Consider the following 17,935-nt stretch of genomic DNA (forward strand, 5'->3'; position numbering starts at 1 on the left):
GGTTGAAGTTTCTGCTTCTTTTATATGCAGCATAGTACATCTTTTCCATAGACTCTATACCCCAGTCAAATTGGACTTTGTACCATCCCCTACATAACCCTCCACGCTTTCTAGCTTCTGTGACCTTTGCTCATACTTTTTTCTGTTCTTAGAATGTACTTATGGATTGCTACGGCAAAAAAAAAAATTCATCACAAGGTTCCAGCTTACTGTTGATATTTTTTTTAATTGAGGTTGGTCCTCAGAAAAAAAGGCATTAATCTGTTACTTTAAAATTGATATCTTTCTAGCATTGTACAACATGCTAGAGTTTGTGCTGTGCTTGCATATCCTTCCAGAATTCAGAACCACCTCCGTAACACAATGAGGCATTGGAGTAAGACTTTTTGGAAGAAAATATAATATCCCATCGTGCTTATCATCTGCTTCATATCAAAAAGTGTTTGATGTGGTAGGACAAAATGTTGTCTAAAAATTCGTAAGGCAAAATGTCTCCCATAATACATCAAAAGCAATCAGAATTCCCAAGGATATGTAGCAACATAAGTAACCATACTTAATAACCCCTTGATAATAAATCACTTGAGGCATAAAACTTGGAGATATATGCATAGAAATGGAATAATCATCATGATGGATCCAGCGCAGAGTCCAAGTTGAGAAGAAATTCTTTTATGGATAGTGAGTGCCTCTAGATGCTGCTATTTGCAGATAACATTGTATTGTATAACAGCAAGCTATAGGACACTGAAGAACCTTATGGAAGTGGTCTATAATAATTCAAAGAAGTTTGAACTGCCCATCTACACAGGAAAAACCAAGTGGATGAGGAATGTCTATTGCCCATATTTCAATTAGCATTTAGATGTATATTCTATAGCATTTGTCCAGTTGGTATGATTCTTGGGGCAGATAGTTAGTGAGCTGAGGCCTGAGTTGAAATAGCGAAGGAGATGGAACTGTGTTGCTTTTGGAAAATTATAGAGCTCCTTTACTGACCCCAGGATTTCCATTAAAGGCCCAATTTTTCAATGCCAGTGTTCTACCAGTGTTGCTATATGGCATGGAGACACAGAATACCATTGTTTCTAAAGAACTAAAAGTAGGAATCACACAGAGGGTAGTGAAGGGGTGTAGGATTGATATGAATAGGCTACAACATGTAACCAATGAAGAATTCTGGAGAAGAGCAGGAGTAAAGGGGGTCATCAGCGAGTGGTACAACAGGAAGAAAAGATGGGATAGATATATGACAAGAGTAAGAAATAACAGATAGACAATAGTACTCTACTGATCCCCTCACAATGGCATGAGAAATTGAGAAAGGCTTCTAGCATATTGGGTAAATTCCTTATAGTGAATGTTTAGGATAGCATAAGAATAGTCACACAGGAAGAGGAAAGCATGGATGAGTTGAGATCTGTATCATTGGAGGGAATTGATGAAATCGCAGATCCATTTGAATATTTGAGAATGCCTTTGCCATAATACCTCTTTAATTCTTACCTATCCTGTGAATCCCAGTTCAAATTTCATACCTCCAGGAGACAGGCTGTGTGACAGAGCGACTTGGATTTGATGCATGTTTGAATCCCACCTCTTCATCTGTAGGGAAGTCTGAGCCTTGGTTACCTCCTCAGTAAAATGAGGGGCTGGGATTTGATGACCTCCAGGATCCTTTCTGTGCAGAGCCTTCCCTTATTCCTAAAAGTTAGCCGTTATGTTTTCCCTCAGCCTTCACTTAGTTCTGTGGATGTACCACGCTTACATAATTGCTTTGTATGATTTTATATTATGGTGATTTTTGCACGTGTTGCCTCTCCCCAAAAGGGAGGAAGCCATGTCACATCTGACAATGTTGTATACACTAGAGATGGCTAATAAATGTTCATTGGATTGATGAGATGGGCTGTTGTATGATGGGATGTGATGATGTGGTGTGATGTGATGTGGTGTGGTGCGGTGCGGTGCGGTGCGGTGCGATGTGATACCCCAGACAAAAAAAAAATCTGAGTGGCATTTCAGCAAATTCATTCTTTACTGAGTTTCTGAGAGATAAATGGTCCAAATTTTAATAGGCAGCCGGGAATAGAGTCCTGCCAAGGCCATGGCTTGCATATTAAATAGTTCTAGCACTAGCAGTCACAGCCCATTGGTGAAAAGCCATGAACTAAAACACAGACACAAATAAAGGCGAAGTGCTAAAATTAGAGACACATAGAATTGCCAATCTGAACAAAGAAAGTTTCCACTTCACGTCATCTCTGACATTCCTCTAAAACTCTAGGTCTTTAGGATTATATATAGGACATATAGGAAATGTGCAATAGTACTTTCTCTCCTGTGGAATTCTTGGGTGGTCACTCCCTTGTAGAGACCCCTCCCTGGTCCAGTCCCATTGATTTGAAAATCTGGAACTAACCCATTTTTGGTTACTTTTTAGGATTATCTGGGAGCATGCATTGTTCTCACTGCAGCTGTTGCATCTATTGCATCGATTACTGAAACTTCTTATTCTGGTCTGGTAGGGCTGGGCCTCCTGTATGCACTTACGGTATGTATGAAGGAGAATAATAATGTATGAAGGAAAATGGACTTGTGTACAAGATTTTATATATATATATATATACACACACATATATACATGTACAGAAATACATGTACATATACATACACGCCTATATTTATATACATGTACACACACACATATACACACACACACACATTTTTAAAATCAACATATGGATCTCTTTCTAGGTCAGTTCTTGTTAATGTATGGTAGGGGAAGAACTTGAAACAAATAGCAAAAAGAGTGTCTTGTATGTACTGGATTCAGACCAAAGCCAAACAAGTTCAGAACAACTTGGAGTAGATTCAGGCTCCATGAGCCAATTTTTTTTTAATTGCAAGAACTCTCCCCTCCCCCTCCACCCTAGTGCACACACGAACACACACACACATTCTTATAGTCAAAGTGCTCCTAAGTCTATAAGAAAAAATACACAGTACTTATTTAATCACACTCTTTTCTGTGTTGTTACATAATAGTTTATACTTTATATATACTTTATAAATTAAGCATTGAGAAATGAATGAATTATTGGACTAATGCAAGATACCAGAAGACAAAATATTTTTCCTCCCTTCAGATCAAGTCACTATTAAAGTCCTAGGTATATAGATTTCATTTATAGAGATTTTCATTTGGTTAAGTCACACAGCTAGTAAGTGTGTCAAATGTCTGAGGTCAGTTTTGAACTCAGGTCCTCCTGACTACATATAACGTTATTTAATAATAATTAGAACTTACGAAGTACATTATACACTATCAGATTTGGAAGTAGAATCAGAAACCATCTGTATCAGGGGTTCTTAATCAAAGGTTCATGAACTTGTATATATGTTTTATATTTTAATAACTGTATTTCAATATAATTGATTTCCTTTGTAATAATTATTTTATACATTTATAACAGTAATAGAAGGGGTCCATAGGTTCCTTTAGACCATACCACAAAAAACATTTAAGATCTAGTCCAAAGAATCCCCTCGATTTCCAAAGAAGGGGAACTCACGAACTTCTAAGACCCATCCTACTTTTGGATAGCACTAATTATTAGTAAAATTCTCTTGCACAAGGCCTTAAATTTCCTTTTTTCAACTTCTACTTGTTGCTATTAGTACTTCCATCAAACCAGATTAGGCAATTCATTGGGGCATGTCCAATCAGCCTCCTCTGAATTCACCTAACTGTACTGTGCTTTAACTTACATCTCTCCCTTCTGTTGACAAGAATATCAGAAGAAACTTTGCTTTGGTCATTCTAGATAAATGCTATCTACATAATTGCACTGATCTACCAGTCTAGTAACCCTGTCAAAAAAAGAAAATGAGATTAGTCTGTCACTTCCTGTTAGGTCCCTTCCTTGAATTTTGTCTTCTGTGGATTTCTGGGCATCCCTACATTTATTCTACTTCATGCCTTGTAGGATCTAGCTTGGTATATAAATATAGGTAGCTTCCTATCTCTCCCTCCACCTCACCCCACCACTTCCTATTCAGTAAAATTTTGATTTTGACAATGCCAAGCAAATACATTCTTGCCAGACCTTGTTAGTTGTTTTCCATCCCTAGACATGTCATTTTTATATTTTGAGCCATAGTCCAGAAATGCAATCTTTATTTGTTCTCACAACTATAAACTCATGGCTTCTTTAAGTATTATAATAAAAATATATTTATCTGAGAATTTCCACTTTTTGGATTGAATGTCAAAGTTTCTTGTTATTTTCAGTAGGTTTTATATCTTGGAGCCAGAAATATTTTGTAACGGAATGTGGCTCCAATTTTATAATGGAAAAATTGAGAGAAATAATTAGATTTTTAGAAAGTCTCTTTATAGATGACTTTTCAGGACCACATCTCTTGTATAAATGAAGCTGTTCTGTGATAGCAACAAAGTTCTATGGTTTTCATTGCAGTATGTATTATAGGTAAGTATTAATTGATAATTCTGGATAAAATTAAAGTTTAATGCCTGAATCAGTCTAGTTGTCAGTGTAGTACAGTGGAAGTAGCCCTAAATCTGTCATCAGATGGACACCTAGATTTGAATACATGCCCTACCAACCTGTATGACCAAGGGCAAGTCACAGATTCTCTGAAATTCAGTTTCATCATGTATAAAATGAAGGAAATGGATCAGACAGTCTCTCGGGTGTCTTCAAACTCTTACTGAATCTCTGCTTTGTTTTGTCTTGTTCACATGTGGTTATGGTGTAATTTCCTATGTCATATTAAAGTAAAAATATAAATAATTTGTCTATGAATTGTAGTTTTTTAAATTTACTTCAGAAATCTTTTAGGAAATAATTTTGAAATGAACATTTTTTTAGTTTAGTTTCTTTCTCCTTTTGATGTTATTATGTGCAGCAAATCATTTTTCTTGCTTAAGTCCTTTCTCCTCTACCTATATAAAGCCTACCTATTCTTCCAGGACACAGTGTCTATGAATCCTTCCTACTATTCTAGCCCTTAATGAACTCCCATACCATCTACCTGCTCTTTTCCTACATCCATGATAGACTTCTAAAATGCTAAACTGTGTAATACACAAGTTAACACTTATGATCTCTCATAGTACCTTCCTTTTTTTAATAAGAATTATAACTTCTTTTTTATTTATTTTTTATTTATTTTTTTGGAGCGGGGAAAGCAGGGCAATTGGGGTTAAATGACTTGCCCAAAGTCGCACAGCTAGTAAGTGTGTCAAGTGTCTGAGGTCAGTTTTGAACTCAGGTCCTCCTGACTCCAGTGGTGGTGCTCTACTCACTGCACCACCTAGCTGCCCTTCTCATAGTACCTTCTAATTGTTTCTTTGACATTAGTTTTATCTCCAGATTGTATGGTTTTTGAGGCCAAACCATGTCATATTTGTTTTACATCTTCAAGGCATGGAGTATATACTAAGAACGTAAAACTTAACGCTTGATAGTATAATTTTAAAACTATTATCAAATACCAAATAGTTACTTAAAATAGTTCATTTAAAATTATTTATTTTTTTCTGATATAGATAACCAACTATTTGAATTGGGTTGTGAGAAACTTGGCTGATTTGGAGGTACAAATGGGAGCTGTAAAAAAAGTGAACAGTTTCTTGACAATGGAGTCTGAAAACTATGAAGGAGCAATGGGTATTGTTCTATGTGTTATTTTCATAATCTTCATCTTTTCATTTTCTTTGCTTTGAGCTAAAGATTTCAATGTTACTTCTTCATTTTAATAACTAGGCGAAGCTATATTAGAGGACCAGATTATTCAGCAAAAGAGAAATGGGGCTAAGGAAATTATCTGGACAATTCGATTTAAAAGGAACTTTTTGTTTGAACTAACCAGAAAACTGCTCTAAATCTTAGCTTTATTTAGCTATGGAGATCTTCTAAGATGTACAGTGTATAAGTAGCTACAAACAATTTAAATTCCAAAGAATTAATCATGCAACTATTACTCAAAATCAATAACTTCTTGATGTTTGATAAATGCGAAGACCCCAGCTTCTGGGATAAGAACTCACTATTTGACAAAAACTGCTGGAAGAACTGGAAAACAGTATGGCAGAAATTAGGTATAGACCAACATCTTACACCATATGCAAAGATGAGGTCAAAATGGGTATATGATTTAGACATAATAAGTGGAACTATAAGTAAATTAGGAGAGCAAGAAATCATTTATTTGTCAGATCTATAAAGAAGGGAAGAATTTATGATCAAACAAGAGACAGAATGCATTATAAAATATAAAATGGATAATTTTAATTCTATCAAGTTAAAAGGTTTATGCACAAACAAAACCAATGCGACCAAGATTAAAAGGAAGGTAGAAAACTAGGAAACAATTTTTACAGGAAATATCTCTGATAAAAGCCTCATATCTCAAATATATAGAGAACCAAATCAAATTTATAAGAATGTAAGTCATTTCCCAATTGATAAATAGTCAAAGGATATGAACAGGCAGTTTTCTAATGAAGAAATCAAAACTATCTATGGTTATAGGAGAAAAATGCTCTAAATCACTATTGATTAGAGGAATGCAAACTAAAACAGCTCTGAAGTACTACCTCACACCTATCAGACTGGCTAAGAGGTCAGAAAAGGAAAATAATAAATGTTGGAAGGGATGTGGGAAAATTGGGACACTAGTGCACTGTTGGTAGAGTTCCAAACTGATCCAACCATTCTGGAGAGCAATTTGGAACTATACCCAAAGGGTATGCTGTTTGATCCAGCAATACCACTCCTAGATCTGTATCCCAAAGAGATTTTTTTTAAAAAATTGCTTATTGTCTTAGGGAGGGCAGAGGTGAGGGAGGGAGGGAGAAAATTTGGAACTCAAAATTTTAAATGAATGTTAAAATTTATCTTTTTGCATAATTAAAAAACTATTAAAAATAAAATAAATCATTCCTACCTTTACTAGAAAAAAAAGATCAATATTTCTAAAATATTTGTTTTACTGGTTTAATTACTCATCTAATAATAGATTCCTTATTACTCTAGGATAACAATCATTTGATTCTGGGCCCAGATGTGAACCTTAAAATCAATCTAGTCCAAACCCCTCAGTTTGCAGATGAGAAAACTGAGTCCGAGAGAAGTTAAATAAATGGCACAATTGATACCAGTACCCAGGTCCAGAAGGCTCCCAGTTCTTCAGAGTTCTCGACCTTATAAGGCAATATGATAAAAATGTGGACCTTAATATTGGTATCTTTTAAGCTATGATTCTGAGCTTTGCTCGACAAAGAATGATTGGCAAGAATTTCACAGCTGGCATCTGGAAGGAGTGTTTGAAGGTTAGGGAGGCAGGATCCTTGCTAACTATCCCAATATAGAGAAAGAAAAAGTTGAAGTTTTAGTTCTGAACCTCTTTCCCAGAATATAATTTTACATAAATAAATATCACAAAATCCATATGAGTGTTACTTTAAATTTTAAAAGAGTTTAGTCTTATTAAAGGAAGTATATGGTTTATTGTTTTAAATTTTGTTTATCTTTTCCCAGATCCATCTCAAGTTCCAGAGCACTGGCCACAGGAAGGAGAGATCAAAATTCATGATCTGTGTGTCAGATACGAAAATAATCTCAAACCAGTCCTTAAACATGTCAAGGCTTACATCAAACCAGGGCAAAAGGTACGGGAGCTCTCACTGTTGTCATTTGATTAATTTGAGGTTTGGTAATTGGTTGGTTATATAGAATGAGAAAATAAAAGTGAAGAGCAAGGATGACATCAAAGTCACCATAATGTGAGATTGGAAAGCTGGTGGTATCCTCAACATAAATAGGAAAGTTCAAAAGAAAGGTGAGTTTTGGAAAAAGCTAATGATGTGTTGGGTTTGAGATACCCATAGGGCATTTGCTTTGAAATGGTATTTGCCTAAGCTGATTGACCATCTTAGCCAACTGTATTTTTGGTGGTCTTTATCCAGCATATACTTTGGCATTCAAATTATCTGGACTACGGAATAAAAAAAAAGGTAAAAGTATTTTGGGAGTGAAAAGGAGAAAGATACTATTGTTTTCTTATTGGTTTCATAAGCATTTTCAAAACAAGTAGAGTAGAAAGTAGGCAATGATTGACTGATTTTATGAAATCTCTGTCTTCCCCATCCTAATCTTTCCTTAGTGTGTCATTAAATCCTTCCTCCTGTATTTTGCACTTGTGTCTTTCTCATACCTAAGAACTAATTCTCATTGTGACTTTTCTTTAGTAATGACTGATACATGCAAAGGAACAGTATTTTAATTTTAACAGAGTATTTGTCTAATAAGAAACTTTGCCTTAGGCAGGTAGTTAGTGCTCAGAGAAGTCCAGAGTTTTTGAAGGCCTGACATCCACTAAAATTAGTTGTTTTAAATCTACTGTGGGAGGAGTACTGCCACTGACCTTCATGGATAAAAGGTTATTCTCCGAGAAGAGTAATCAGAGAAGATCCCCAGATGACCGAGAGAGCTTTCAAGGGACTGGGCTGAAGAGAGAGAGAATTGAACAATGGCAGCAAAACTTCCTTAGCAGGCTGTCCTTGATACCTCAGAGTTTGGCATCTTCTCTACCTCTAGCACATTCTTTAAAAAAACAACAATACCTATTTTCCCAAGCCCTGTCCCCTTCCTTCCTACACATCCCTGGCTATTAATGTCCAAAGCTTCCTCTTTATCAAGAGAAAGAGACAGAGACAGAGAAATAAGGACAGATCAAGACAGAGATGGAGAAAGACAGAGAGAGACAGACACAGACACAAACAGAAAAGGAAGGAAAGAAGGAAGGCAAAAAGTACAACTTTTTTGATTCAAAGTCACACTAAGCAGCCCTTTGAGAATTTTTGTGTTTAGATTGGTTCGATCCCATAGTTATTTTAGCTATGGTATTTAAAAAGCAACAACTATCCGTCTTATTCTACTAGTCATTATTCTTGAAATGATCACCTTTAAGATAGAACAAGACAATTTAATGTTCAGAAAGCCAACTAAATACAGAGACCAATGATAAAGAAAGGACAAGACTGTGAGTGGATACAAAGAAAGCTGATGTAGATTGCAATTGATAGTAGGGAAATTTAAGTAGGAAACCAAGTTTGTGTCTTATTAATGATAGTTCATGATATCAGTGAAGAGGTAGATCAGTAAAGAAAGACCATCCACAAATAAATGATTATACTATGAGCATGTAAAAAGGGTTTTGGCATTTTTATCATGATATTTTTGAGTTAAAAGTAATTTTGTCCAATTTCTGTTCTTTTTCATTGACTTGGTGTTTGTGATTCACCTTCTCTATCTGGAGGAGAGATGGTTGCTTCTCTGATCATGTTTTCTAATCTCCTTGCACCCCACCCCCATTACACACACACCCTCTGCTCAAGAAACTTGAGTTGCTTCCTATTACATCTAGGCTAAAATATAAATTCCTCTGTTTGGCATTTAAATTCTTTAACAGTCTGACTCCAGTCTGCCTTCCTAGACTGTTTTCTCATTACGTGCTCACACATACGCAACATCAGCCAAAGTAGCAAACTTGTTGTTATCCATACATTACAGTCCCATCTTCTGCATCTCTACCTTTAGACAGGTTGTTCCCAATGCCTGGAATGTTCTACCTCCATATCTACTTGGAATCCTTAGCTCCCCTCAGGGGTCAGCTCATGTACCATCTTCTACAGGAGATCTTTCTTAATTCTTCTAATTAGTCCCACTCTCTCCACTCCCCCCTCAAATTACTTTGTCTTCACTTACTCCTGTACATGTGGTCCATTCCTTCCTCTCCACTCTCCATTAGAATATAAGTCTTTAGTGGGGAGGGATTTTTGTAGCTCTATTCCTAGAGCCAAGTACTTTGATTGTCACATAGTATTTACCTAAATGTTTGTTGTAATTGTCTAAGGTTGGCATATGTGGTCGGACTGGCAGTGGAAAGTCATCATTATCCCTGGCTTTCTTCAGAATGGTGGATATCTTTGATGGTGAGTTGCTAGGAATTTTCTGCTGGAACTTCTTTTCCCTGAAAAAAAAATACTTGCTTACTAACTTGTTATTTATATGGTGGTGAAAATAAAATATTTCTAGAACCAAGTGCAGTAAAGTATGTTGAAATCCCAATGGTTTTAAGTCTGGCTTCCCACATCAAGCATGTCAGGGTCAAAAATTCTGTTTTAAATATAGGAAAGATAAGCCAACAACTTATTGCATTTGAGAAAGTAAAGCATTTAGCCTTCATTCTCCTCTCCATAGATTCTACTTTAGAAATCACGTTAAATTGGATTAAGATATGGTAGTAGGGCAACTTTCTATGGAGGAAAGGAAATGGATAAGAAGATGTCGTGGAGGCAAAATTGTTAAGACTTGGCAATTGATTGAGTGTAGAGAGAAAGGGAGAAGGAATCAAAGAAGACTCAGAAGTTTCAAATCTGAGTGATTGAAACCAGCAGGAATAGGGAAGTTTGAAGGCAGAATAACATTTAATCAACATAATAAACCTTGTAAATGAATTTCGTTGGACTTTTAAAAATAGTATGTGAACTTGTCAAATGAAATTGCATATTTTGTGAGGAAGGCACAGTGTTTTTATAAAACATATCTCATTCAATAATATTTACATGCTAATTGTTAGTATTAATAATTACTATTATCATGGAAAATAATAAAGCCGTGGAAATAACAGATATTCATCCCTGAAGAGGACCCATCATGTTGCTTGATTCAACAATTTCAATGTGGTATTCTTGAAAAAGTGAGTACCAATCATCCAACTTAACTGTTAGCTTAAGGAGGCATCTAGAAAGTTGACTAGCTGATCTCTGAGGTCTCTTCCAGCTCTGGGATTATGTGAGGGGAGGTGTCAGGGACAGGTGACCTTGTAGACTAGCAGTTGCATTCTTCTGAAGCAGAAAGGTTGGGAAGGGAAGGAAAGGGAAGGGAAAGAAAGAGAAAGAAAGGGAAAAGGAGGAGAGAAGAGAGGAAGGACAGAAGGGAATAAACAATTATATAGCACTCACTGTGTGCCAGACACTGTGCTAATCACATTATAAATATCTCATTTGATCCTCACAATAATCCGGTAAGGTAGGTGCTATAATTTTTCTGATTTTACGGTTGAAGAAACTAAGGCAAACAGAGGTTAAACAGCTTGCTCAAGGTCATATAGCTAGTAGGTGTCTGAGGCTAGATTTGAACTCAGGTCCTGCTGACTCGAAAGTCTAGTGATCTTTCTGCTGTGCCACCTAATTGCCTCCAAAAAAGGGGGCAGTGTGTTATATTTGTGACACCCACATTCTAGGCTTGTTGCTCAACTCAGAGTAAGGGCTGTAAAATTCCATGGGAAGAACAGATCAGGAAGGTCACACAGTCCTTTTTCTTAGTTGAGTTTTAACAACTGAAATCCCTTTTCCCTATGCGAGCGGGGTAGATATCATGCTCCCATAATAGATTATGTCCTTCTGTTGAGCATCTCCAAGGTGTGATATTAATATTTCAACTCCTTTTCAATCCAGGCCGGCATCCCTAAAACTCTGACAAACCTCAGAGAAAACACCAGGAATGCTGCAAGGTCAAGGGCAGAGTGGATGACCTCTGCCAGTAATTGTTGGCACTGTAGCAAAGTTTCCTGTTCCTCTTACATAAATAAAAGATGATCCATGGCATTTATATTGTCCTCAGACTTAAAAAGCTTGGTGCTTAGTTAACACATGATGTTAATAAGACCAGGGTCATGATTTAGATATTCAGACAGACCAATTAATTTTTCTCTAATTCTTAGCCACAGGCAGTACTTCTAACCCCCTGCAAACATTTTGAAAAGCCATAACACTGTTTCTGTTGAAAGTATGAACTGTTCTCTGTTTCCTGTATGAAAAGCCATAACACTGTTTGTTCAGGTGATGAAGAATAAGTTGACTAAAATTTAATACCTGAAATATATTGGGGAAAAGGGGTGAAATTGGGCAAATCTACCATATTTGATAAATGATCATTAATGTCTAGGTATTTAAAAGTGCAACAAAATAATTCTGTCACTATATTGGTAGAACACTTAAAACTTGACAATTCTGTCATTTGATTTTCTTTCCTGTTCTTTTCATACAATATAAGTAATCCCTGGAGAAATATCTTTCTTGGTTTCTGTGAGCCATATAACTTCAAAGGAATAAAACAAATTACTTTAAAAGAAAACAATGATTTTGTACTCTCTCTTTTCATACAAAGAGATATATAAAATTTCTAATGTGGCAATTTTTATCATTAAAATCTAGTGTTCAACTTTTACATTCCATCTATGAGGCAAAGTAGTATTCCATCTTTAACAAATATAATTTTATTATTAACTTTACCACATGTTTATTATATGTGTTTATTTTAAACAGGAAAGATTGTCATTGATGGGATAGACATTTCTAAGCTCCCACTGCACACTCTACGTTCAAGACTTTCTATCATTCTACAAGATCCAATACTCTTCAGTGGTTCTATTCGGTAAGTCCCTGACGTGGTGTGAGGAATGCTAAAATATTCCTGCATTCAAGAAACACTTATCAAGCACGTAATTTGGGCTGAGGTGCTGGGGGAGATATAAACTTTAGATAAGACATAGTCTCCACCCCCAAATGGATTACATCTAGTGGGGAAATAGATGTTAATATATGTAAAATATTACATGAAGCCATTTGCCAAGAGCTCTTTCTTTTGCACTTTTCCGCATATCATACACTTCTTATATCTTCCCCTACTTTCTCCTCTTTCACTCCAGTCTCTGATGAAGAGGAGCCCCTTCTTTTTGCTAAAGCCAACCCCTCCACAGCCAACCTTGATCCCATTTCCTATCTTCTCCATCAGATTACCCCCACCATAATCCCCACATTCTCTCTAACCTTCAGTCTCTTTTTATCTGTTGCCTTATCTCCTACCTACAAACATGCCTGTCTCTCCTTCCATCCTTAAAAAATCCTCAAAAATACATATTTAATATACACTTGTTGAAGGACTAATTTATAAAAACTTCTATAAAAAAGTGCCTCATGAGCTTCAAGGGAGTAGATTATTACTAGTTTGCAGGATCTTCATAGACTTGGCTTTTAAATTGGATTCAGAAGATGGATATGAATTCCACGTGTGAATTAAGGTAGAGAGGGAAAGTCAAGAAACAATATGAGTTACTTTGAGCCCTTCACATATATGCTAAAGTTCATGGAAGGTGCTATTCTCTTTTAAGTATGTGTATAAAGATATCTGCAATTTAAGACTAGAGATGTTTATACAAGACAAAATTACCCAAGTGATTATGTTTGAAGTTTTTCCATCAGAAGTGTAGTGCTTAGGTTAACCAATTTTTATTATGGTTAGCCTTATCTGAAAGATTTAAAACAGAATGTTCCTGAAGAATTAAAACATAAGACAATGCCAGGCATGATAGTAGTTTATATTTCTCTTTTACAACCTGTCTGTGCTGTCTCATCTGCATTATCTTTTTTTCAATATCATTGTCACTTCCCTGTCATTCTATCTTGGAATCTTCTTCCCTTATAATAAAGTACAGTTAAGTAAAACAAACATATTATATTATTAATAAATATCTAATATTGCCACCAGTATCACTATTTTTATCCAACACAATGTTTTACTATGCATTATACCATGATCAAATAAATATTCACTTTTTAATTGCTCAACAAATTCCACTTCATTGATAAATTAATTTATTTTCCCCTACAGATTTAATTTAGATCCTGAATGTAAATGTACTGATGATAGACTTTGGGAAGCTCTAGAAATTGCTCAACTTAAGAATATGGTCAAGTCACTTCCAGGAGGTCTGGGTATGTCTTTGAACACTCCAATTTTATGTCTCTCTGTGTTTTTTAAACATACGTTTGTTACATTTATAATTTGTTTATTTATAGTGAGTTCATCTGTACATTTATAATAGGTTCATTAGAATCCATGGAATTAGGCTCATTAACTATCACTTTATACAAAGCATTTTTTTGTTGTTCTTCAGAAGTTAAGTCACTTGGCATGATCTCCAAGAGGCCCTGTTTTATGCCGAAAGATCTTGCTTCATAGAATTATAACAAGGTTCTTGTGTATGTATTCTAAGCACATTTGAGGGGAAAATTACCTAAAAATGCTAACCTATACATTTTCCCCATGCTTACCAAAAGTCGATCAGTACAGGCACAAAACACTTTAAATTAGTCTTCCCTGTGCATACAATATACACTATTAATTACTTTTAAGAATGGTCCATCAGATTGCGGTGTTCCTAGAGCGGCTAGAATTGTGTAGAAGAAAACAACTTTCCATCTAGGCAGGCTTTTATTCTGCTACTGGGGAGTATACTGGTTTTCAATAAATTTTTACTCTAATATCAAAAATATAATTTATATCATATCACACTAGCCTGTGTGGCCTTGGATAAGTCAGTTAACCTTTGTTTCAGTTTATTCATTTGTAAAATGGGAATATAATAGCACCTACCTCCCAGGGTTGTTGTGAAAATCAAATGAGATAGTATTTGTAAAATATATAGTTCAGTACCTGACACATTGTAGGTGCTATATAAATGCTAGCTATCATTATTATTATTATATCAGAATACTTTTTTCTTGCTTTACTGTGCCAAGGGCTGAATTGTGTGACTTCTTAGATTCAATTAAAAACATTATATGTACCTACTGTGTGAAGAGCACTGTGCTAGGGGGGCTGAGTAAGATACAAAGTTTAGTAGGTAAGTAGACATATGTCTTTTGGGATGCCTATGGGGTAAGTCTTTTAATGATGTGCCAAAAATAACAGGCATACAAAGTTTTGTAGCTAAGTAGAGAGATCAAGATGTGTCCTTGAAGTTCCAAAAATAACTGTCACCAGCATTGCAGAGCAGATTATTAAACAGATGCTTAGCCAACATCTAGAAAAGGAAGAAATGACCACCAAGAGCTAACATAGTTTCATTAAGAACGAGTTATGCCAGACTTTTCTGGACTTCTTTTGTTAGATCCTCACCCAGGTAAAGCCCACTAACTAGGAATGTACACAGAGGCTCTGCCCTGGGTTTGCTTCTTCTCTCCCTGTATACTACCTCTGTTGGAGATCATACTAACTCTAATGGGTGCAGACAATTGCCACTTCTCTCCATCCAACCCTAATCTGCCTGCTAAGCTCCACTTTCACATCACTAACTACTTTTTGAACATCTCCAACTGGGTTTCCCATAGAAATCTCAGATTCAGTATGCCCAAAACAAAACTTCTCAGCCTTCCTTCCAAACCTTCTCCATTTTTGAAATTCCTCTCTGTTGAGGGCACAGCTATCCTCCAGTCACACAGTCTCTTAACGTTGGTGTGACTCTCAATTCCTCACTTATATTCACCACATAGATCCAATCTGTCATTAAGTTTTATCATTTTTGCATTAACAGATCTCTACTCATACAACCCTGGTTTAGGCCCTCATCATCTCACTCTTGTAATATTGTAGTAGCCTTCTAGTTGGTTGCCCTGCCTCAAATCTCTCTCTGCTCCAATCCATCCTCCTCTTATCTGACCAAATGATATTCTCAAAGCTCAGGTCTAACCATGTCACCCCTCCTCTTAATTAAGAATCTCTACTGGTTCTTTATTGCCTGCAAGATCAGATACAAAGTCATCTGTTTGGCATTTTAAAGCTCTTCATGACCTACCACCTTCCTATATTTCCAGTCTTCATACACTTAACTCTTCTCCACTCACTCCATGATCCACTGAAAGTGACTTTTTGTTCTTCACACATGACACTCCATTTTCTGACTCTGCCTTTTCAGTGGTCACCCCTATTGCCCAGAATAGCTTTTCCTCCTAATCTCTGCTTCCTGGCTTCCTTTAAGACTCAGTTCAAATCCTACTCATGCAAGTAGTCTTTTCCATTTGCCCTCTTCCTCACTGCTAATGCCTTTCCTATGAGATTACCTTCCATTTATGCTATATACATCTTTTATGTATATTTTTGCAGGTTACCATTAGAATATGAGCTCATTAAGGGCAGAGGCCATATTTTTTTTTCCTTTCCTTGTATCTGCAGAACTTAGTATAGTGCCTGGCACATACTAATAAATTCTAATTGACTGGCAATTTTATTTCCTTTTGTATCAGCATTATTAAACTAGTAGAACAGGGTATTGTAAACATGTTGTTAGACAATGAACTATGTTGTAGACATAGTTATCTAGATTTTAGCTCAGTATTTTATAGGATATTTCATACTATTCTTGTAGAAAAGATGGGGAAATGTGGGCTGACAGAACCTTTAGATAGATTTTTCTAGGTTCAGGGTAGTCATTAATGACTCCCAGAAAAGTTTCTTCAGTTTCCAGGTACTCAGTGGGTCCACATTAACTGAAAGCCACATAAAGGTACCACAAAAACATTTGCTTGTAGTAATGATCCAGAGGATGAGATTAGTTCAAAGCAAAGACTTTTGATGAAATAGCATAGTCAAAAAGAGTGTCACAATTGAACATTTCACCTATAAAACACTTTCCTACAATGTACATACTCTTAGTGTGAAGAATGAACATATTGGGGTATCACAAATAGCAAAACACACATGCAGGAAACATATGTAGCCAGAGTACTTGCATGGTTCTGATAGCTAATTGAGCTGAAAAGTGTTCAGTCTGTTTTTTTGAACTGAACTTCCTTCTAGTATCAGAACAAAAGTCGATGTTCCAATCCTCTTTCTAACTTAATCTCCTTTGACTTGAGACAATTCCTGATGGCCAGCCTTCATTTCCCCACAGTGGGCTGCATTCCATCAAACCACAATGGGCTGTGGGGGTCTGAGGCACAATAGCTTCCTTCAGTTTTCAAAATGCTCTGGGTCTTCCATGCAAATGAATAGGTAAAAGAATACAAGAAACAAAAAAAAAACTTTCTCTGTTTCTGTAGGACATATTGTTCTAGAGGAAACAAATTGTTTGTTCCCTGCTTTCCATAGGCAAATGTTGTTGGCAAAACTTTATTAGGCTTTGAGCTGCCCTACGCGTCACTTTCTTGGGCCTCAGTTTCCTCATCTGTAAAATGTGAGGGTTGGATTAGTTTCTTTCTAGTTCTAATATGTGGTTATGGCTTAATTTTCTATTTTTTGGTATAAAAGGCTCCTATGTTACAATATAGAAGGGAAATATTTTTAATCTTCATCTTATTAGTTCTGTATTGTTTAATCTTTTTTCTTTTAGTTATCTCAAATTCTAAGGTTATAATGGAGGTGAGTATGGAGAGAGAGAGAGAAGTGGAGCTCCCTAAGGGAATAATTTCAAACCAAGGACATACTGAAATAATATAGAAGTATGGCACTCAATGAATTAAGCACATGAGAATTTTATTATTGTGCCCAGTTTGGGTCCAGATGTGACTTTCATGGTCAGGAAGCATGGGCTTGCCAATCTAAAGTCCTAAAGGAAAATAAGGATGGGGAGGGTGGTTCTGGGGGATTTAAGACCTTCAAATTTACGGGTTAGTTTGTGGGTATCCATTTGGGCTGTGATACACTAGTCTTGGACTGAGAGCATTGGCCTAATTTGATAGGCCCTGTTTTTACTATATGCTTATTCTGTCTTCTTTTGGTCCTTAACTGCCTCAGGTGGAGGAGGGAGCATTGGGCTGGGCTCTTTGTTAAAAGGGAGAGCACAGTATATTCCTAATTTCATTGCCATTCAGAGAGTCTCTGAGAGTATGGCAGAGGGGGTGAGGAGAAAAAAATCTTTCTTCCTGTCTCATTTGTTCTTGAGAGAACAGGTCCCTGGAACATATACAGATAATACCTGTGTTAATACAGCATTTCTTCTTTAATTTAATGACCTGATTGGTTAGTTCAAGATAAATGTATTTTATTCTCCAAGCTGATTA

The 17,935-nt window shown here is 36.1% G+C and overlaps 1 protein-coding gene across 4 annotated transcripts in view; it reads left to right on the plus strand.

Annotated features, from left to right (window-relative positions):
* The window catches only part of ABCC9 (ATP binding cassette subfamily C member 9), a 199,270-nt gene that overhangs the window by 165,775 nt on the left and 15,560 nt on the right, over positions 1-17,935 (plus strand). For all 4 annotated transcript variants that reach the window (XM_036759015.1, XM_036759014.1, XM_036759018.1 and 1 more), the window contains 6 exons: positions 2,444-2,554; positions 5,576-5,696; positions 7,569-7,699; positions 9,946-10,024; positions 12,422-12,530; positions 13,767-13,870. In XM_036759015.1, the coding sequence (XP_036614910.1) occupies positions 2,444-2,554; positions 5,576-5,696; positions 7,569-7,699; positions 9,946-10,024; positions 12,422-12,530; positions 13,767-13,870 (655 nt within the window). The remainder of the gene's footprint in view (positions 1-2,443; positions 2,555-5,575; positions 5,697-7,568; positions 7,700-9,945; positions 10,025-12,421; positions 12,531-13,766; positions 13,871-17,935) is intronic.

The sequence above is a fragment of the Trichosurus vulpecula genome, chromosome 5, assembly GCF_011100635.1.
Source record: "Trichosurus vulpecula isolate mTriVul1 chromosome 5, mTriVul1.pri, whole genome shotgun sequence".
NCBI classification, from domain to species: Eukaryota; Metazoa; Chordata; class Mammalia; order Diprotodontia; family Phalangeridae; genus Trichosurus; species Trichosurus vulpecula.